This window comes from Plecotus auritus (genome assembly GCF_963455305.1).
Source record: "Plecotus auritus genome assembly, chromosome: 3".
NCBI lineage: Eukaryota > Metazoa > Chordata > Mammalia > Chiroptera > Vespertilionidae > Plecotus > Plecotus auritus.
The window spans coordinates 97,325,804-97,349,717 of NC_137772.1; the positions used below are offsets into that span (position 1 = coordinate 97,325,804).

The 23,914-nt window shown below is 40.9% G+C and overlaps 1 protein-coding gene across 1 annotated transcript in view; it reads left to right on the forward strand.

Moving 5' to 3' along the window:
* Window positions 1–23,914, forward strand: part of LOC308244098 (phosphatidylinositol 3,4,5-trisphosphate 3-phosphatase TPTE2-like) — a gene marked incomplete at both ends in the record, with an annotated part of 137,167 nt that overhangs the window by 59,785 nt on the left and 53,468 nt on the right. Inside the window, one exon of the mRNA XM_080660133.1 lies at window positions 22,523–22,583. Coding sequence (XP_080516259.1) covers window positions 22,523–22,583 — 61 coding nt within the window. The remainder of the gene's footprint in view (window positions 1–22,522; window positions 22,584–23,914) is intronic.

Genomic DNA, 23,914 nt, shown 5'->3' on the forward strand with positions numbered 1-23,914 from the left:
AAAAAAATAAAAATAATAAAAATAAATAAAAAGAAAATGTGGAGTAGTGAAGGTCATTCACTTCCTCTGTTGTTCTGTTTGGCACGCCTGTTTCTCAGTCCGGACAGTATTGCAGTTCCCTTCATTCCACTGCTCTTCAGTGTTGTAAGCCAGTCCTGATTTTAAGCAGGTGGTGTGTCATAATTTCTCGTATTCCTTTATTTTTGATTACACAAGAGTCAATTTGTGATTCAGCCCCTGGGTGGCAGTGTTTCTGGATTGACTTCCGGGTCTATCTATGGCCTCTCTAGGCAGTGTTAGTGCCTTCTTTCCCTGTGGCACTCACTACCGGTTTGTGGGAGTGGGCTGCCTCAGAGCTGGCTCTCTGATGGTCACTCCCCGCTCCGATCCCCAGGTTCCAGAAAAACAACTTTCCCCTGCAGTCTCCCAGGGTGTCCCCAACTGGGTGATCCTATGTATTGGGCTTAGTAATCAGAAGCAAGAATTTCAAGAGGAAAAAGCCCAAGTGTGCGAACTCCGGGGCTGCGCGTAAATCTAGGCAGCCTGAAATTCTTAGGATGTCCCTGAACTTCAGATCAAAATGGGTTGCTCTTTAGAGAGCCCTTCTGTTAGCAGCTCTGAGGACCCCTTTCCACATTCACAGATCATGCTAGCCCCAACAGCCACGGATTTTTCTAGGCACAGACTTCCCTAGTCCTCCAGCTCTCTCCCGCCGGGACCAGAGACCTCACCTTATCCCAGGCGAAATCTGACCTTTCTGTGGTGGATTGTAGAGCTCCTCTGAACCCGTGTGTTTGTGCCAATCGGGGAGCGTTGTTCTGGGGCTCGCAGCTGTTCTGTGGGTGCCGCAGTTGTGGATTCTTAGGCTTCCGATAAGCTCCACTTTCCGGTTCAAGATGGCCCAGACTCCGTGTCCAAGCCCACAGCTCCGGGAGGGGACCCAGCCGCAGTTGGTGCTGCCCGGTCAGGGGAACCCGTCTAGCAGTCCCCCACCTTCTTCTGGAGTTCAGCTGTCTCCCAACTTGCCAACAAACACTCCTCGTGCGACCCTCAGCTCTTCTTTCTTTCTGCTCTGGGACAAGGCTCGGAACACGTCTGTCTATTCTGCCGCCATTATTCCCTCTCCAAAATTATCCTTTAAATATGAAAAGTAAATAAAGATCTTCCCAGACATACAGAAGCTAAGGAATTTTATCACCAGAAAACATCAATTGCAGGAAATACTCAAGGATGTTATTATACCTGAAACAAAGAATGTAAGGTCAGAACACTAAGAGTAAGATCAACAAAAACTTACAGCATAAACAGGGGTAATTTGTGACAACAAAAAATTAAAGGGGGAGAAATGAAAGATCCAAACTGGCAAAGGAAGATGAAAATCTGATGCACTCAAAAGAAAAAAAAACAAACTACAATATATATGCAACTTCTTCATTTGCTATACACCTAATGGTAACTACATACAAAAATCCCTACACCAGGATATAGTTTAAAAAAAGAAGAAACATAGGAAAGATGTATATGGAATACCATCAAATAAAAACAACAGACAGAAACATAAAGGAAAAGAACCGATGGAGATACAGAGCTACCAGAAAATAAAAGATAAAATGACTATAGGAAATCCTCATACATCAATAATTATCCTAAATGTAAATGGATTTAATTCACCAATAAAGAGGCACAGAGTATCAGAGTGGATGAAAAAAACAAAACCCAAACATATGCTGCCTATAAGAGAAACATCTAAGCTGCAAAGACAAAGGTAGATTCAAAGTAAAAGAGTGGAAAATGATTCTGCAAGCAAATAACATCCACAGAAAAGCAGTTGTGGCCATACTTATATCTGACAAAATAGATTTAAAGATAATAAGAAACAGAGATGGATACTTTATAATGAACACTACGTCAAGAAAACATAACACTTATTAACATATATGTACTCAACCATGAAGCACTGAAATATAAAGCAACTACTCACAGAACTAAAGGGAGAAACAAAACACAATCTTAGTTGGGGACCTCAATACTCCATTGACAGCTCGAGATAGATCATTCAAACAGAAAATCAATAAACAAATGCCAGCCTTAAATGAGTGAGACCAAATGGACATAAGTGACACTTATAGAACCTTTCATCCCAGAACATAAGTTTATACATTTTTCTCCAGTGCACATGGAACAATCTCAAGGATAGGGCATATGTTGGGTCAGAAACTAACATCAACAACTTCAAGAAGGTTGAAATTATACCTAGCATATTCTCTGACCATGATGCCATGAAATTAGAAATCAACCACAAAAAAGGAAGTAAAGAAACACACAAATACATGAAGATTAAACAACAAACTACTGAAAAATAATTTGGTCAAAGAAGAAATAAAAGATGAAATCAAAAGATATATAGAGACTAATGAAAATGACAATACAACACATAAAAACTTCTGGGATACAGTGAAAGCAGTAATAAGAGGGAAGTTTATAACATTACTGGCCTATCTCAAGAAACAAGAGAAATCCCAAGTAAACAACGTAACATCACATCTTTTTCTTTTTAATTTCTTTATTAATTAAGGTATTACATGTGTCCTTATGCCCCCTTTATCCCCCCAACTCCCCCCCCCCCATTCATGCCCTCACCTCCCTGTTGTCTGTGTCAATTGGTTAGGCTTAAATGCATGCATACAAGTCCTTTGGTTGATCTCTCCCCCTTACCCCCATCCTCTCCTACCTTCCCTTAGGTTTGACGTTCTGATTGATGTTTCTCTGGATCTGTTTTTGTTCATCAGTTTATGTTGTTCATTATTTTCCATAAATGAGTGAGATCATGTGATATTTATCTTTCTCTGCCTGGCTTATTTCACTTAACATAATACTCTCCAGCTCCATCCATGTTGTTGCAAATGGTAAGAACTCCTTTTTTTATCGCAGCGTAGTATTCCATTGTGTAGATGTACCACAGATTTTTAATCCACTCATCTGCTGATGGGCACTTAGGCTGTTTCCAAATCTTAGCTATGGTGAATTGTGCTACTATGAACATAGGGGTGCATATATCCTTTCTGATTCGTGTTTCTAGTTTCTTGGGATATGTTCCTAGAAGTGGGATCAATGGGTCAAATGGGAGTTCCATTTTTAGTTTTTTTAGGAAACTCCATACTGTTTTCCACAGTGGCTGCACCAGTCTGCATTCCCACCAGCAGTGCACGAGGGTTCCTTTTTCTCCGCATCCTCGCCAGCACTTGTCATTTGTTGATTTGTTGATGATAGCCATTCTGACAGGTGTGAGATGGTACCGCATTGTTGTTTTGATTTGCATCTCTCTAATGATTAGTGACTTTGAGCATATTTTCATATATCTCTTGGCCTTCTTCCTTCTGTCTTCTTTCGAAAAGTATCTATTTAGGTCCGTTGCCCATTTTTTTATTGGGTTGTTTATCTTCTTTTTGTTAAGTTGTATGAGTTCCCTGTAAATGTTGGAGATTAAACCCTTATCAGTGATATCATTGGCAAATACTAACATCACATCTTAAAGGACTAGAAAAAGAAGAACAAAAGCAACCCAAAGTCATCATAAAAAATGAAATAATAATAATCAGAGGAGAATTTAATGAAATAGAGAACAAAAAGACTATACAGAAAAATCAATACAACAAAGAGCTGGTTCTTTGAAAACATTGATAAAACTGACAAACCCCTGGCTAGACTCACTAAGGAAAAAAGGGAAAAGATCCATATAAACAAAATTAGAAATGGGAGAGAAGTCACCATAGACATCACAGATATACTAGAATATAATAAAAGACTATATGCCACCAAATTCAATAATCTACAAGAAATGGATAAGTTCCTAGAAATATATAACCTTCCTAGACTAAATCATGAGGAATTGGAAAATCTAAATAGACAATCAGCAGTAAGGAAATAGAAACAGCTACCAAAAAATGAAAATCCAGAACTAGATGGCTTTACCAGTGAATTCTACTAAACATTCAACAAAGGTTTAAAACCTGTCCTTCTCAAACTCTCCAAAAAATAGAAATAGTAGTAACTTTTTAACACATTCTATGATGCCAGTATAACCCTGATTCAAAAACGAGGCAAGGATAACACACACAAAAAAGAAATCTACAGAACAATATATCTGATGAATACAGATGCAAAGATAAACAAAATACTAGCAAATTGAATACAACAGTAGATTAAAAAAAATAATACATTACGATCAAGTCAGGCTCATTCCAGGGGCACAAGGATGGTTCAACATACATAAATCAATCAATGTAATAAACCACATTAACAAAAGAAAGCATAAAAATCATATGATCTTATCAATAGATGCAGAAAAGCATTTGATAAGATACAATATCCACTTATGATTAAAACACTCAATAAAATAGGAATAGAAGGAAAGTACCTCAACATAATAAAGGACATCTGTGATAAACCCTCAGCTAATATAATACTCAATGGTGAAAAACTGAAAGCTTTTCCTCTAAGATCAGGAACTAGACAAGAATGTCCAGTCTCAACACCCTTATTGAACACAGTGCTGGAAGTTCTAGCCAGAGCAATAAGGCAAAAGAAATAAATAAAAGACATCCAAAAGGGGAAGGAAGAAGTAAAACTATCACTTTTTGCAGTTGACATGATTCTGTATACAGAAAACCCTAAAGACTCCACCAAAATAATTTAGAGACAATAAACAAATACATTCAAGTCAAAGGTACAAAATCAATGTGCCAAAATACATTGCCTTCCTATATACTAACAACACTTCAGAAAAAGAAATGGAATTGTAACCAAAAGAATAAAATACCTAGGAATAAACTTAACAAAGAACTCAAAAGACCTATATTCTGAAAATTACAAAGCATTATTAAAAGAGATTGAAAAAGACACAACAAAATGGAAAAGTATTTTGTGTTCATGGATTGGAAGAATCAACATAGTTAAAATGTCCATGTTACCCAAATCAATATACAGATTTAATGCAATTCCCATCAAAAACCCCAATAACATTTTTTAAAGAAATAGAATGAGAAATCATCAGATTTGTATGGAACCACAAAAATCAGGAATAGCCAAAGCTATCCTGAGAAAAAAGAACAAAGCTGGCAATATCACACTACCTGACTTCAAATTATACTACAGAGCTATGATAATCAAAACAGCATGGTAATGGCTGAGAAACAGACACACAAATCAATGGAACAAAATAGAGACCCCAGAAGAATTCTGGGAGGGAATCAAGATGGCAGCCAGCAGGACATCAGTGAGGGAGAGAGTGTGAGTGAGTGAGGGAGCGAAAGGGGAATGTGTGGATGTGTGTGGTGTGTGCATGTGTGAGTGAGGGGCAGTTAGATTCTTGCAGGAGTCTTGGGGCGGGGGAGGCAGAAGACTGGGCTCTCCTAGATGGGGAGCCCTTGCTACTGCTGCAAGCGCTCCTGGGGTGGCCAGCTCTGGCACAGAAACCATGCCATCTTGAAGGGGAGAGCTGCTGTGACTAAAAGCCCAGCCTTACCACCACAAAACTGGCCTCAGACACTATACTGGACACTACAGCCACTCTTACCAAAGACCTGCACCTCATCTGCAGACCCACAGACACTGACACTCTAGCCTCCCAGCCACAGGCTCCTGTGAGTCCCACAGGATGCTCAACTTCACTGGCCTGCCCCTGCGGCCACAGACCTCACACGTCCTGGTGCCTGGGCTCTCTGGTGACTTGGGGTGCATGACCCTCCTGCCAGCCCACCACTTCAGCCTGGGGCCCTGTGAATCTCAGCACCTGGGCCCTCTGGTGACTCTCTGGGTGTGCAACCCTCCTGCCAAGACCTCTGCTTCAGCCAAATGCCCTGCAGAACTCAGTGCCTGGACCCTACAGTGAGAGCAAAAATGGGGAAACAAAGAAACAACCCCCAAAGGAAGAAAAAGGAGGAATCGCTAGGAAAGGAACTAAATGAAAAGAAGTATGCAATATGTCAGAAAAAGAATTCATAGTAAGGGTCATACAGTTCCTAAACCAGTTGGATGAGAAAATCAACAACTTATGTAAGAATAAAGAGGAAATCAAGAATAACATAGCTATAATAAAGAACACAATGGAAGGGTTCAATAGTAGATTAGAAGAAGCAGAGGACCAAATTAGTTAAGACAGGGCAGAAAAAACACACCCAATCTGAATAGCAATTAGAGAAAAAATTAGAAAGCAGGAGGAGAGCCTAAGGGAGCTTTGGGGCAACATGAAACAAAGTAACATCCGTATAATAGCAGTGCCAGAAAGACAAGAAGAGGAGCAAGGATTAGAAAATCTATTTTAAGAAATATTGACAGAAAACTTCCCTGATTTGGGGAAGAAAAAAGTCACACAGCACAGAAAGTCCCAAACAAGAAGAACTCAAAAAGACCCACACCAAGACACATCGTAATTACAATGGCAAACGTTAATGACAAAGAGAGAATCTTAAAGGCTGCAAGAGAGACACAGAGAGTTACGTACAAGGGATCTCCCATTAGATTATCAAATGATTTCTCAACAGAAACACATCAGGCCAAAAGGGAATGGAATGAAATACACAAAGCGATGCAAAGTAAGGGATGAATCCAAAAATACTCTATCCCACAAGACTACCACTTAAAATTGAAAGGGAAATCAGGAGCTTCCCAGACAAAAAAAAAAAAAAAAGGCTAAGGAGTTTATCCATAAGCCAGCAATGCAAGGGACTGGTGTAAAAAGAAGAAATATAAAGGGAAGAAGAAACACAGGTGTAAAGAATAAAAATGGCTACAAACAAGTACCTAACAATAATAACATTAAACATAAATGGTCTAAATCAAACATGTCAAACACAAAGACTAACATGGGCCAAATAAACAAGGTTTAAGTTTATGTGGGCACAAAAAAACAAAAGCTTCAATTTTCATAGAAACGTAGGTTATTTCGATAGAGACATGCTGAATACAAAGGGCTGAAATAAATGAGTAATCATTAACATAAAATAATAGAACATTCAAATAAAAATTAATATTTTTTCTTGAACATTAACTTACTAGACACTGAATAACTGCACAAATTAATAAACATAACACAAATAAACCTATTTTTCTTAATTTTGAGAAAGCAAAGTATTTCCTGTTGCACACACCAACCAAGTCAGTACAAGACTAATGATGTGGCAATCGGCTGCTAAAATATTCGCTGCTAGTATTAGTGGAGAGAAATGGTGCACCTGCATATAATGCGCATAAGGGAAATGAATGCAACACAATATAGTAATTAGTCATTAGCGAACATTGTCATTCATTATTAATAATTTTGTATTACAGCATATTTTAAAAATTACGTTACAAAATTTTTATTAAAACATTTCTTACATACTGTTATATTGGCTGGGCCACAAAAATATTTGTTATGGGCCGCATGTGGCCCACAGGCCACGAGTTTGACATGCTTGGTCTAAATTCTTCAATCAAAAGACATCGAGCAGCTGAATGGATAAGAAAACATGACCCATATATATGCTGTCTCCAAGAGACCTATCTCAGAACAAGAGACTCACACAGACTGAAAGTGATGGGATGGAAAAATATCTTTCAGATAAATGGAAATGAAAAAAAAAAGTTGGGATAACAATACTTATATCTGACAAAATAGACTTCAAAGTGAAGGCCATAACAAGAGATAAGGAAGGCCATTTCATAATACTAAAGGGATCAATACAATAAGAGGATATAACTCTGGTAAACATAGATACACCCAATGCAGGAGCACCCAAATACATTAAAAAAAAAAAAAAAAAAAAAAAACTCTGGAAGATATCAAGGGAGAGATCAACAGCAATACAATCATAGTAGGGGACTTTATAACCCATTGACATCACTGGATAAATACAATAGACAAAAAATCAGCAAAGAAATAGCAATTCTAAATGACTCACTACATCAGATGGAATTAATTGACATCTTCAGAACATTTCACCCCAAAGCTACAGAATATACATTCTTCTCAAGTGCACATGAGACATTTTCAAAGATAGACCACACATTGGGACACAAGCAAAGTCTCTTCAAATTCAAGAAGATAGAAATCATATCAAGCATCTTCTCAAATTATAATGGCATAATATTAGAAATCCAAACACTTGAAGGCTAAATAGCATGTTATTAAACAATGATTGGGTTACCAAAGAGATCAAAGAAGAAATAAAAAAAACATCCTGGAAACAAATGACAATGAAAACACAATGATCCAAAATCTATGGGACACAGTGAAAGCAGTCCTGAGAGGGAAGTTCATACCATTACAGGCCTACCCAAAAAACAAGAAAAACTGGTAATAAATTATCTAGTTGTACAACTTAAAGAATTAGAAAGAGAGCAGCAAGAAAAGCCCAGAGTGAACAGAAGGAAAAAATAATAAAGATCAGAGTGGAAATAAATGACATAGAGACCAAAAAACAAACAAACAAAACAAAACAATACAAAAGATCAATAAAACCTAGAGCTGATTCTTTTAAAGAATAAACAAGATTGATGAACCTCTAGCCAGGCTCACCAAGAAGCAAAGAGAGAGGACCCAAATAAACAAAATTGGAAAAGAGACGAAATACCAACAGACCCCACAGAAATACAAAGGCTGGTAAAAAAAAAAAAAAATACTGTGAACAACTCTATTCCAACATACTGGTCAACCTAGAAGAAATGGACATATTCCTAGAAAAATACAACCTTCCAAAACTCAATCAGCAAGAATTTTAAAATCTAAATAGGCCGATAACTATGGAGGAAATTGAAGCAGTAATCAAAACACTTCTAGAGAGCCTGGCTATAAAACCATATGTATATGGACAGATAATTTTCAACAAAGGAGACAGAAGCACACAATGGAGTTAAGATAGTATCTTCAGTAATTGGTGATGGGAAAACTGGAAAGCCAAATGCAAAAGAATGAAACTGGATTACAGTTTGTCCCCCATGTACAAAAATTAATTGAAAATGAATCAAAGACTTAAATATAAGATCAGAAACAATAAGTTACATAGAAGAAAATATAGGTACCAAACTTATGGACCTTGGTTGAAGAGAACATTTTATGAACTTGACCCCAAAGGCAAGGGAAATAAAGGCAAGAATATATCATTGGGATTATATTAAACTAAAAGGCTTCTGCACAGCAAAAGAAACTTATAGCAAAACAAAGAGTCAGCCATAGATGGGAGATGATATTTGCAAACAGTGCTCTGACAAAAGTTTAATTTCCAAAATATTTAAAGAACTCATAAAACTCAACACCAAACCAACAAACTACCCAATCAAAAAGTGGGCAGAGGAGCTGAAAATACACCTCTCCCAAGAAGACATATGAATAGCCAATATATATGAAAAGATGTTCAACCTCACTGACAGGGAAATACAAATCAAAATTACTATGAGATACCACCTTGCACCTGTTAGAGTGGCAATTATCAACAAGACAAGCAATAACAAGTGTTGGAGAGATTGTGGAGAAACCTCACTGTTGATGGGAATGTAGACTGGTATAGCCACTATGGAAACCAGTCTGATGATTCCTCAAAAAATTAAGAATAGAGCTACCATACAACCCAGCAATCCCTCTCCTGGGTATATATCCGAAAAACTCAAAATCATGTATTTGCAAAGATATACTAGTATGTACCCCTATGTTCATTGCAGCATTATTCGTGGTGGCCAAGACATGGAAACAACCAAAGTGTCCCGCAATAGAGGATAAGGAAGATGTAGTATATCTACACAATGAAATACTACTCAGCCACAAGAAAGGATGAAATAGTGCCATTTGCGACAACATGGATGGACCTTGAGAACATTATCATATGTGAAATAAGTCATTCAGAAAAAGCTAAAAGCTATATGATTTCACTCATATGTGGTATTTAAAACTGAAACTCATGACTACAAACAGCAGTGTGGTGATTGCCAGAGGGAAGGAGGTGGGGGTGAAGGAGGTCCTGATATATGGTGACAGAAGATTTGACTTTGGGTGGTGAGCACATGGTGCAATATACAGATCTTGTAACATAGAAACCCACACATAAGACCTATATGTACATGTTGACCAATGTCACTCCAATCAATTTAATTAATAAATATTTAAAAAGGTTCTTTATATATTCCACATACAAGTTTCTTCACAGGCATATGACTTGAAAATATGATCCCTCATTTTATATGTTGTCTTTATACTTTATAGGGTCGTTTGAAACACAAAAGTTTTTAATTTTGATTAAGTTCCATTTATCTATTTTTTCTTTGGTCACTAGTGCTTTTGGTGTCATACCTAAGAATGCTTTTCCAAATCTGAGGTCATGAAAATTTAACCTATATTTTCCTCTAAGAATTTTATAGTTTTAGATCTCCCAATTAGATATTTGATCCATTTTGAGTACATTTGTATATAGTGTGACTCAAAGGTCAATTTTATTTTATTTTTCATGTGGCTAATCTGTTGTTCCAGCACCATTTGTTGAAAGACTAAAACCTGATTGTAATGGCCTGTTTACTACAAAAGATATGATTAGATAGTCCAGTGTTTCTCAAAGTGTAATCACCATAGCAGTAGCTTTACTTGTTAGAAATGCGAAGTCAAGATCCCATCGCAGACCTATTGAATCTGAAACTCAACAGTTGGGCCCAGCAATCTTTGTTTTTTATTAAATTTATTGGAGTGACATTAGTTCACAAAGCCAAAAGGTTTCAAGTGTACAACTCAACAAAACATTATCTGCATGCTGCATCACGCACCCATTGCCCAATGGAAAGTCTCTTCCATCCTTATTTATCCCCCTTTGCCCAACTCAACCTACCCCATCCCTTTTTCCCTCTATCACCACACTATTGTCTGTGTTCATGTGTTATATATATAATACCTTCACCTTCTTTTATCCAGCCCCCAACCCCCACCCCTCTGACAGCTGTCAGTCTATTCCATGTATCCATGCATCTGTTACTATTTTGTTCATCAGTTAATTTTGTTCATTAACTTCCACATATAAGGGAGATCATATGTTATTTGTCTTTCTCTGACCTGCTTATTTCACTTAGCATAATAATCTCCAGGTCCATCCATGCTGTTGCAAAATGTAAGATTTCCTTCTTTCTTATGGCCGATTAGTATTCCATTGTATAAATGAGCCACAGCTTTAAAAAAAAAAAAAAAAGATTTTTATGGATTTTAAGAGAGGGGGGAGGCGAGAGAGAGAGAAAGAGAGAAACATTGATGTGAGAGCAAGACATCAATCAGCTGCCTCCTACACGGCTCCTACCAGGAATAGAGCCCACAACTTGAGCATGTGTCCTGATGGGGAATTGAACCAGTGACCTTTTGGTTCACCAACCAAGTCACACCAGCTAGGGCTGAACCACAGCATTTTTATTCACTCATTTACTGATGGGCACTTGGGCTGTTTCCAGATCATGGCTATTGTAAATAATATTGCTATGAACATAGGGGTGCATATATTCTTTCTGATTGGTATTTCAGGATTCTTAAGATATATTCCAGGAAGTGAGATTTCTGGGTCAAAAGGCAGTTCCATTTTAATGTTTTGAGGAAATTCTATACTGTTTTCCACTGTGACTGCACCAGTCTGCATTCCCACCAACAGTGCATTAGGGTTCCGTTTTCCCCACATCCTCATCAGAACTTGTTTATGTATTTATTGAGGGCAGCCATTCTGACAGGTGTGAGGTGACAACTCAACAAAACATTATCTGCACGCTTTCTCCAACTTTGTTCTTTCTCACTGTGGTTTAAATTTGCATTTCTCTGATGATTAGTGACATTGAGCATCTTTTCATATGTCTATTGGCCATATCTATGTCCTCTTTGGATAAGTATTCTTTGTCCATTTTGTTTGTCTTCCTGGTGTTCAGTTGTATAAGTTCTTTAAATATTTTGGAAATTAACTCCTTATCAGATATAACATTGGTTAATGTGTTGTCCCATTCAGTGTGCTCTCTTTTCATTTTATTGATGGTTTCTTTTGTTCTGCAAAAGCCTTTTAGTTTAATGTAGTCTCATTTGTTTATTTTTTCCTTTGTTTCCCTTGTCCAAGGAAATATATCAGCAAAAATATTGCTATGAGAGATGTCTGAGGTCTTAATGCCTGTGTTTTATTCTAGGATTTTTATGGTTTCATGACTTAGGTTTAAGTCTATTATCCATTTTGCATGTATGTGTATGGTGGTCTAGTTGCCCTTTTTTGCATGTACCTGTCCAAATTTCTCAACACCAGTTAGTGAGGAGACTGACTTTTCTCCATTGTGTGCTCTTCCCTCCTTTGTCAAATATGAATTGACCATAAAAATGTGGGTTTATTTCTGAACTCTCTGTTTTATTCCATTGATTTATATGCCTGTTCTTATGCTATTACCAAGCTGTTTTTATTACAATAGCCTTGTAGTATAGTTTGATATCAAGTAGCATGATTTCTCCAACTTTGTTCTTTCTTAAGATTGCTGTGGTGGTTCAAGGTCTTTTTGGTTCCATATAAATTTTTGAAGTATTTGTTCTAGATCTGTGAAATGTGCCATTGGTATTTTAACAGGAATTGTGTTGAGTCTATTGATTGCTTTGGCTAGGATGGACATCTTAATTATGTCAGTTCTTCCAATCCATGAACATGGTATATGCTTCTACATTTTTGTATATTCCTCAATTTCTTTTTTTAGTATTCTATAATTTTTGGAGTATAGGTCTTTTACCTCTTGGTTTAATTTATTTCTAGGTACCTTATTTTTTTTGTCGCAATAATGAATGGGATTATTTTCTTAATTTCTCTTTCTGATAGTTCATTATTGGTGCACTAGAGGCCCGGTACATAGATTTGTGCACCATTGGGGCCCCTTGGCCTGGCCTGCACCCTCTCGCAATCCAGTACCCCTCGGGGGATGTCGTACTGCTGGTTTCTGCCTGATCCCCACAGGCCAGGCTGAGGGACCCCACTGGTCATGAATCTGTGCACCAGGCCTCTAGTATGCATGTAAGATCTTTGGTTAATCTCTTCTCACCCCTCTTCCCCCTTCCCTCTGAGATTCATCAGTCTGTTCCATGTTTCCATGCCTGTGCATTGAGCATCTGCCCCCTGGTGGTCAGTGTGCATCATAACTACCAGTTGAATGGTCGCTTAGGCTTTTATATATAAAGAATATAGATAAGAATGCCACTGATTTATGAATATTAATTTTATGTCCTGCTAATTGCTGAATTCTTTTATTAGAACTAGTAGGTTTTTGGTGGAGTCTTTAGGGTTTTCTATATATAACTAGAGGCCTGGTGTACGAAATTCGTGCATGGGGGGGCGTGTCCCTCAGCCCGGCCTGCACCCTCTCAATCTGGGACCCCACTGGGATCAGGCCTAAAGGGGCATTCGGACATCCCTCTCACAATCCAGGACTACTGGCTCCCAACTGCTCACCTGCTTGCCTTCCTGATTGCCCCTAACTGCTTCTGCCTGCCAGCCTGATCACCCCCTAACCACTCCCCTGCCAGCCTGATTGATGCCTAACTGCTCCCCTGCCAGCCTGTTTTCCCCTAACTGCCTCCCCCTGCAGGCCTGGTCACCTCTAACTGCCCTCCCCTGCAGACCCAGTCACGCCCAACTTCCCTCCTCTGCCAGCTGGATCACCCCTAACTGCCCTCCCCAGCAGGCTTGATTGCCCACAACTGCCCTCCCCTGCTGGCCATCTTGTGTCCACATGGGGGCAGGATCTTTGACCACATATGGGCAGCCACCTTGTGTGTTGGAGTGATGGTCAATCTGCATATTACTCTTTTATTAGATAGGATAGAGGCCTGCTGCATGGGTGGGGGCCAGCTGGTTTGCCCTGAAGGGTGTCCTGGATCAGGGTGGGAGTTCCCTTGGGGCTTGGGGCGGCCTGTGCGAGGGGCCTGTGGTGGTTTGCAGGCAGGCCACGCCCCCTGGTGACCCAAGCAGAGGCCCTGGTATCTGGAGTTTATTTATCTTCTACAATTGAAACTTTGTAGCCTGGAGCGGAGCCAAGCCTTCTGCTTGCTCTGTGGTGGCAGCCATTTCTGTTGGGATTTATGTATCTTCTATCATTGAAACTTTGTAGCCTTAAGCGGATGCCAAAGCAGGCCAGGGCTGCAGAAGCTTGGCTTCCTCCATCACCGGGGACAACCCTAGCCTCCTGCTCTCTCCAGCTCTGTGGCTGCCGCCATTTCTGTTAGGCTTTATTTATCTTCTATAATTGAAACTTTGTAGCATTGAGTGGAGGCCTGGGCCGGCAAGGGCAGGTGGAAAGCTTGGCTTCCTCCATTGCTAGGGAAACCCAAGCCTCCCTCCTGCTCTCTGTGGCTGCAGCCATCTTGGTTGGGTTTATCTGCATATTCCCTCCTGATTGGCTGGTGGGCATGGCTGGTGGGTGTGGCTGGTGGGTGTAGCGGAGGTATGGTCAATTTGTATATTACTCTTTTATTAGATAGGATATGTCATCTGTGAAGTGTAACCATTTTACTTCCTCCTTTTTCAATTGGATGCCTTTTCTTTTACCTTTTTGTCTGATTGCTGTAGCTAGAACTTCCAGTACTATATTGAATAAGAGTGGTGAAAGTGGACATCCCTGTCTTGTTCCTGATCTTAGGGAAAATAGTTTTAGTTTTTGCCCATTGAGTATGATGTTGGCTGTGCGTTTGTCATACATGACCTTTACTGTTTTGAAAAATAATCTCTCTATTCCCACTGTGCTAAGAGTTTTTATCATAAATGGGTGCTGAATTTTATCAAGTGTTTTTTCTGTATTTACCAATATGATCATGTGGTTTATCCTTCAATTTGTTTATGTGATGTATAACGTTTATTGGTTTGCAAATATTTTACTAACCTTGAATCTCTGGAATAAATGTCACTTGATCATGGTGTATGATCTTTTAATGTATTGCTGGATCTGGTTTGCTAATATTTTGTTGAGGATTTTAGCACCCATACTCATCAGATATTGGCCTATAATTTTCTTTCTTTGTAATATCTTTATCTAGTTTTGGAATTAGGACAATGCTGGCCTCATAAAAAGAGCTTTTGGCAGTGTTTCCTCCTCTTTAATTTTTGGGCAGTTTGAGAAGGATAGTGTTAGTTCTTTCAATGTTTGATAAAATTCACCTGTGAAACCACCTGGTCTAAGACTTTTATTTGCTGGACGTTTTTTGATGACTGCTTCAATTTCATTAGTTGTAATCTATCTATTCAGATTTGCTGATTCACATTTGGAAGATTGCATCTTTCTAGGAATTTATCTATTTCATCCAGGTTGTCTAGCTTGTTGGCATATTGCTGTTCATAGTATTTTCTTATAATCCTTTGTATTTCTGCATTGTCATTTGTTACTTCCCCTCTTTCATTTCCGATTTTATTTATTTTGGCCCTCTTTTTTTTCCTTGCTGAGTCTGATTAAAGATTTGTCAATCTTTTTTTTTTTAATCTTTTCAAAGAACTAGTTCTTGCTTTCACTGATTTTTTTTTTTTTTTAGTCTCTATGTCATTTGTTTTCATTCTAATCTTTATTTTTGTTTTTTTTTCTACTTACTCTTGGCTTTGTTGTTCTTTTCTAGTTCCTTTCAGAGTAGGATTATATTGTTCATTTGAACTCTTTTTTTGCTTCTTGAAGTATCCCTGTAATGCAATAAACTTTCCTCTCAGGATGGCGTTCACTATGTCCTCTAGATTTGGAGTTGTGTTTACATTTTCATTTTTCATTTCTCCAGGTAACTTTTGATTTGTTCCTTGATCTCATTATTAACCCATTCATGTTATTTAGCCTCCCTGTGTATGAGTGTTTTTCAGTTTTTTATTGTAGTTGATTTCTAGTTTTATACCATTGTGGTCAGAGAAGATGTTTGATATCATTTCAATCTTCTTAAATGTATTAAGACTTATTTTGTGACCTAACATGTGGTCTATCTTTGGGAATGTACCATGTGCTCTTGAGAACAATGTATATTCTGGTGATTTGGGATGATGTTCTGTAAGTATCAATTAAATCCATCTGATCTAGTGTATCATTTAAGGTTGCTCTTGCCTTGTTGATTTTTTTGTCTGGAATATCTATCCATTGATTTCAATGGGATGTTAAAATTCCCTGTGACTGTGTTGCTGTCTATCTCCTCCTTAATGTCCACCAAGATTTTTTTATCTATTTGTTTTCTTCTATGGTGGGTGCATATCCTATCTAATAAAAGAGTAATATGCAAATTAACCATCACTCTGCTACACCCACCAGCCATGCCCACCAGCCACGCCCACCAGCCAATCAGGAGCAAATATGCAAATAAACCCAACCAAGATGGCTATGGCCACAGAGAGCAGGAGGGAGGCTTGGGTTTCCCCGGCAATGGAGGAAGCCAAGCTTTCCATCTGCCCTTGCCAGCCTAGGCCTCCACTCAAGGCTACAAAGTTTCAATGATAGAAGATACATAAACCCAAACCGAAATGGCGGCAGCCAAAGAGCTGGAAAGAGCAGGAGGCTAGGGTTGCCCACAGCAATGGAGGAAGCCAAGCTTTCCCCACACCCTGGCCGGCCCAGGCCTCACTTAAGGCTACAAAGTTTCAATTATAGAAGATACATAAATTCCCCCAAAAAATGGCTTCTGCCACGGAGCAAGCAGAAGGCTTGGCTCCACTCCAGGCTACAAAGTTTCAATTGTAGAAGATAAATAAACCCCAGATACCAGGGCCTCCGCTTGGGTCGACAGGGGGCGTGGCCGGCCTGCAAACCACCATAGGTCCCTCGCCCAGGCCGCCCCACACCCCAAGGGAACCCCCACCCTGATCCGGGACACCCTTCAGGGCAAACCAGCTGGCCCCCACCCATGCAGCAGGCCTCTATCCTATCTGATAAAAGAGTAATATGCAGATTGACCATCACTCCAACACACAAGATGGCTACCCCCATGTGGTCAAAGATCCTGCCCCCATGTGGACACAAGATGGCCACCACAAGATGGCCAGCAGGGGAGGGTAGTTGGGAGGAACCAAGCCTGCAAGGGAGGGCAGTTGTGGGTGATCAGGCCAGCAGGGGAGGGCAGTTGGGAGGGACCAGGACTACAAGGGAGGGCAGTTGGGGGCAATCAGGCCAGCAGGGGAGGGCAGTTAGGGACAATCAGGCTGGCAGGGGAGCAGTTAGGCATCAATCAGGCTGGCAGGGGAGTGGTTAGGGGGTGATCAGGCTGACAGGCAGAAGCCGTTAGGGGCAATCAGGAAGGCAGGCAAGTGAGCAGTTTGGAGCCAGTAGTCCTGGATTGTGAGAGGGATGTCCGACTGCCTGTTTAGGCCCGATCCCACCAGGATCAGGCCTAAACGGGCAGTCGGACATCCCTTGAGGGGTCTCAGATTGGAGAGGGTGTAGGCTGGGCTGAGGGACACCCCCCCACCCATGCACAAATTTTGTGCACCGGGCCTCTAGTATGTTTATAAGGATTATATCCTCTTGCTGGATTGAACGCTTTAGTATTATGTGGTGACCGTCTGTCTCTTGGTACATACGTCCTTTGCTTTGCAGTCTATTTTGTTTGATATAAGTATTGCTATCTCGGACTTTTTGTTTCCATTTGCATGGAGCTATTTAAATATGTTTTTATTTATTTTAGAGAGAAAGGAAAGGAGAGGGAGAGAGAAAAAAAACATTGATGAGAGAGAAACACAGATCAGCTGCCTCCTGCATGCTCCTTAGTGGGGACTGAGCCCACAACCTGGGTATGTGCCCTGACCAGAAATCGAACCAGTGATCTCTTGGTACATGAGACATCACTCAATCCACTGAGCCACACTGGCTGGCCATTCATGGAATACTTTTTTCCATACCTTCACTTTCAGTCTCGGTTTATTTTTTGTTCTGAAGTGGGTCTCTTGTAGACAGCATATATATGGGTCACATTTTCTTACCCTATATCTTTAGGTTGATCCCTTTACCATTTTTAATCAGCCTCTCTGAAGAAGAGATAATCATCTGCTTTCATAAAATCCATAAGTCATAAACCACCCCACAGGTATATATCTATTCATACTCATATTTATTCTTATCATTTGCCAAAGTGCAGGCTCAAGTCTGAGCTATTAGTTCAGCTATCTAGGCAGACTGAGTACTAGGCAATGGAACTGCTTCAGTGGTTGCATGTTCAATTATAACAATACTAGAGGCCCAGTGCACGAAATTCATGCACAGGGGGAGGTCCCCTCAGCCCAGCTTGCACCCTCTCTAATCTGAGACCCCTTGGGGGATGTCCGACTGCCAGGGATCAGGCCTAAACCGGCAGTTGGACATTCCTCTCATAATCCTGGACCGCTGGCTCCTAATCGCTCACTGCCTGCCTGCCTGCCTGGTCGCCCCTAACTGCCCCCCTGCCGGCCTGATTGCCCCTCACTGTCTCTGCATGCTGGTATGATCACCCCTAACTGCTCCCCTGCCGGCCTGGTTGCCCCTAACAGCCCCCCCACTGCCGGCCAGGTCACCCCCAACTGCCCCCTCCCTGCCGGCCTGGTTGCTTCTATCTGCCCCCCCCCCACTGGCCTGATCGCCCCCAACTGCACCCCCACCCCGCCGACCTGGTTGCCCCTAACTGCCCCCCCCCCCCCCCCGCTAGCCTGGTCTCCTTTTACTACCCCCCCTGCCAGCCTGGTCACCCCCAACTGCCCCCTTCTGCCGGCCTGGTTGCCCCTAACTGCCACCCCCCAATGGCCTGGTCACCCCCAACTGCCCCCCCTGCTGGCCTGATCATCCCCAACTGCCCCCCCTTCCCCCCCGCCGGCCTGGTCACTCCACACAGCCTGCTTGTTCAGTCGTTTGGTCATCCCTCACTTACCTCACTACTCGCCTGATTGTAGGCAGCCATCTTGTGAGGGCGTGAGGGTCAATTTGCATATTACCTCTTTATTATATAGGATATCCTGGACAGAGAATACCTTTGCCATTTTTAAGATAAGAGCCATCTACAATCTGTTTTAAGTCGAGGTTGACTACAGGGTGCAAGATTCAGATCTGGCCATACTTGACTCCTGAGAGAATGCTAAGCAGTCAGGTGGTTCCCCTTTATTCGTAAGAGGAAATAAAGTTGTAGGGTTTTATTTTGAACAACATTGAATAGCAAAATACAAAGCAAATGGTAGAATTTCATGAGTGGTACAATTGAATATTTTTTATTCTGGTCAAGGACAGAAACTGTCCATCTAGTGACAGATTGTGACCCCCAAAATGTAGTTTCTTGGCAAAGTTTAAGTTTTCTCCAGGTGTTGTATGTCTCTGTTCAGCTCATTTGAGTTAGAGGTATTTGGAGTCTTCGGGTAAACTACTTAGACCAGAAAACACAGCAGTAAATTGTCTACATATTGAGACAAGTATGGACTCATGGGAAAAAATGAAATCAGTAAGATTATTTTTTAGACATTTAGAGCAGTATGAAGGTGATTTTAAATGTCCCTGAAGTTTAAACATCTAGGTACATTAATTTTCCCATTAAAAAGTAAATACTGACTATCCTTATATGTGGGTATACTAAAGAAGGCTGCACATAAATTAACCACTGTGAAATATTTACTTGTTGAGAGAATGAAGGTTTCAGGACAGTATTCTAGTCCTATCTAATAAAAGAGTGATATGCAAATTGACCGTCACTCCAACACACAAGATGGCTGCCCCCATGTGGACACAAGATGGCCTCCACAAGATGGCAAGCAGGGGAGGGCAGTTGGGAGGGACCAGGCCTGCAAGGGAGGGCAGTTGTGGGAGATCAGGCCAGCAGGGAAGGGCAGTTGGGAGGGACCAGGCCTGCAGGGGAGAGCAGTTAGGGGTGACCAGGCCAGCAGAGGAGGGAAGTTGGGGTGACCGGGCTGGCAGGGGAGCAGTTAGGCATCAATCAGGCTGGCAGGGGAGTGGTTAGGGGGTGATCAGGCTGGCAGGCAGAAGCAGTTAGGGGCAATCAGGAAGGCAGACAGGCAAGCAGTTGGGAGCCAGCAGTCCTGGATGGTGAGAAGGATGTCCAGCTGCCCGTTTAGGATCTGACCTAAACGGGCAGTTGGACATCCCCCGAGGGTTCCCAGGTTGGAGAGGGTGCAGGCTGGGCTGAGGGACACACCCTCCCATGCAGGAATTTCGTGCACCGGGCCTCTAGTAGCTGTATATTTCATTAGTACTATAATTAACCTCTAATGTTGGATATTTAGGTGTTACTGTTATCAATAACAAAGCAAGGAAGGCACAAAGGCACAAGGATAGATTCCTAGGGGTGAAATTATCAGGTTAAAGAGTATGAATATTTTAGTATATACATATGTTATAGTACTAGAGGCCCAGTGCATGAAAATTCATGCACTGGAGTGGGGGTCCCTCAGCCTGTCCTGCCCCCTCTCACAGTCCAGGAGCCCTCAGGGGTGGGAGATGACCCAGCCATCAGGGGAAGGCGACACCCCATCACACCTCTGCTGCTGCCACTGCCAGCAGCGCAAGCCTCGGCTGGCCCTGGTTACCTGAGCCTCGGGTGGCCCTGGGCAGCTGGGGGACTGAGGGGACCTGGGGACTCTGGAGGCAGGCACACAGAGTGGCCAGACCTGCCTGGGGGTGGGCCCAGCTGTGTTGTGTGCCTGCCACCCCGGCGGGGCTGAGGGGACTAGGCACCACCATCTTGTGGCTGTTGGAACTGCCATTTTTGAGGGCGTGGCAGTCAATTAGCATATTCCCTCCTTCTTGGCCGTGGGCGCCGCCATCTTTGTGAGGATGTGATGGTCAATTAGCATATTCCCTCTTTATTAGATAGGATATATTGCCAAATCCAATGGACTCTTATCAGCAATAAATCAAAGGTTTTATTTTCATGCCATATTTGCCAGCATTGGATTTTCTCATTAAAAAGGAAAAGGCTGATTTCATGGGTGAGTGGCATTTCATTTTTGCTTTGACTTCTTTATTGGTGAGCGTGAATATTTCTTTATGTAGGTTCTTAGCCAGTGAATTTTCTTTTTTTGTGAATTTATGTCTTTGGCTCATTTAGCTATAGGGTGAGGGATTACAAGTTAAATTATTGTTAATGAGTTAGTTTATATTAGTATAACTAATTTACAGATTATATTAGACATAATCCCCAGTCACTCAGTTTTACTGAGAAATCTTCTCCCCTGTTCTTTGTTTGTTATATTGCGGCATTTTTAAAACAGAAATTTCAGATTTTTATGAAGACAAACTTAAATCTGTTGGTTTTTTATTGATTTAACACATAGTTCTTCCTCATCCAAAAATTGACTAATGTTCACTTAAATTTCTTAGAGATATTTGTGGGGTTTTATATTTAATTCCTCGATCTACCTGGGATCCTATGAATTTTTTATGTAAATAAGACTGTTTATCCCCCTAACCCAGTACTATGCAGACTCAGAATGTTTATCTCTTTTATTTGACAGGGATTAACCAATTAACAAATGCATCACTTTGATACATTAATTATATTTTCCTCAATATTAATCCAGTAAACATTGTTCTGAGGGTACTATACTAATCAATTTTTGAACTTTTTAATAATAATTTTTGTTGAACATAGATATGCATGTTTGTATGTGTGAGTTTCAGATGGATAAGTTTCCTGAAATGTATTAGTGTGGTAAAGTAACTATATTTTTAAAAATAATCACTACTGCACAGACAGCATGGCTCAGTGGTGGCCTATGAACCTGGAGGTGACAGTTTGATTCTGGTCAGGGCACATGCCCAGGTTGTGGGCTCAATCCCCAGTAGGAGGAGGAAGCTGATCAATGATTCTTTCTCATCATTGATGTTTTTAATCTCTCTCTCCTTCTCCCTTCCTCTCTGAAATAAATAAAAAAATATTTAAAAAAAAATCACTACTTATTTCTTATTTTAAAAGTTATACATATATGCACATTGTGTGTATATACATGTACACATATGCACATATACTGTATATTCATTTTAGAAAATAAGAAAACACGGAGAAGACAAAAATAGTCTCCAAATTGCCACCACTTACCTAAAAGTTGATATAATGTGTTCATCTTTTTCTATCATGCATATACAAGAAATCATACCGTATGTTTTCTTTGCATTTATTTATTTAAATAGTGTTTAGGTAGATTGTAATAACCAGATCATTACCTAAAAGATATGTAGATTCAGAATTAGATCTAGATAAAAACCACATATTACTGTGAATTAATGATTTGGAACAAATTTACTTAAAGTTAGTTTATCATCTAATTTCTTTTTCGGGTAGCTTAAGCAATGTATATTTATAGTAGAGGCCAATCAGAGTGGCTAAGCACAACTTTGTGGGTTATTTGAAAACCATCAGTGGGTTAGATATGACTTGGAATGTACATTACCTCATATTTCCTGAATCTCCCCTACAAGGTGCTAAGTGAGAGACCAATGAATAAAAGGTAATAACCATTTTAGGTTATTCCTAGAAAATGGTTTTTGTTGGTGCCATGTGGATATATGTAAGATTTGTGTCCATCTTTCTTAGGAAGTTGTGCGGTTCCTGGATACCAAGCATCGAAACCACTATCAAGTCTACAATCTTTGCCGTATGTACATGACTAGATATGTTACTACTATAGATAGAAAATAGATTACTACATATAAGAAGATGATTCAATTTTTATATTTCATTTAATCAGAAGTATTTGGTGGTAGTGGGAAGTGAGTTAAAAAATCTCCATCTTGTGCTGGGCCTAGTTGGTGGGATAGGCAGGAGGCTGAAGTGGAGGTGGAGCCATGTAAGGAAGAGTCTACTCTAATGGTATTAGGTTTAGGGAAATATTTTTGTTTTTCTTGCCAGTTTGTGTTTTGAAGACAGACAATTCAACCGATGTGTTCTCTAACCCACTAAGGGTGGAGTGAGAAGAGCAGGGCTCTACACAAAAACCAAAACCCTGTAAAAAAAATTATATTCCAGTTTACTACTTTGTTTCTCTTGATTTTTTTCTCTTCCTGTATATTAGACATTTTCAGGAGGCAAGCATTTTTGTTGGCCACATTTGCTTCTGCTCTCTGATGTCTAACTACGCTAGCATAATGTAATGAGTAGCCTGTTAGTGAAAGGTTTGGAGTGGGCCGGGGTGGCGCACCTATGACATGAGGACATAAGGTATCAAAAGAAGCTTTTACTTCAGGCACCTGGGTGCAGGTGGGCTGAGTCCGACAAAGGAATCAGCAGAGACTGAAGGGAAAGAAAGTTTTTTATTAATCACTTGAGGCCCAGTGCACAGATTCATGCACTGGTGGGGTCCCTGTGGGGGGTGGGAATGGGGCCGAAATCGGCCGTCCAACATCCCCCGATGGATGTAGTAGTGCGCAAAGCGAGGCTTGCTGCCGCTCCACTGCAGTCTCCACACCCATCCTAGGGCGATGCCAGCACGCCCTTGACTGAGAAGTGGTCATGGGCTTGCGCCCAATCAGTCCCGATGCCAGTCCTGGCCCAGATGGGGAAGGGGCGCGCAGGGGGAGTGTCTGCGGTAGAGGCTCATGCCACTGCAGCTGTGCTTGCCAGCTGTGAGCCCGGCATCTGGTGCCCATCAGTCAGCTGAGCAGCGCTCCCACAGTGGGAGTGCACTGGCCACCAGGGGGCAGCTCCTGCATTGAGAGTTTGCCTCCTGGTGGTCAGTGCACATTATAGCTACCCATCAAACGGTCACTTAAGCTTTTATATATACAGATTGCTGGCTGCAAGCTGTTCTGCTGATGTGAAGGTCTGGTCCATTGTTGGTTCCTCCCAATGCCAGGTGTCTTCTGGTTATCTAAGCTATGCGGTGCTCAAGGCTACAAGCTTTCTGCAAGATATCAGCTAAGCTCAATAAGTTTTCTCTGCCCTGTTTTATTCTCTTTAAGCCTTTCAATTAGAAAATTAAAGGTAAGA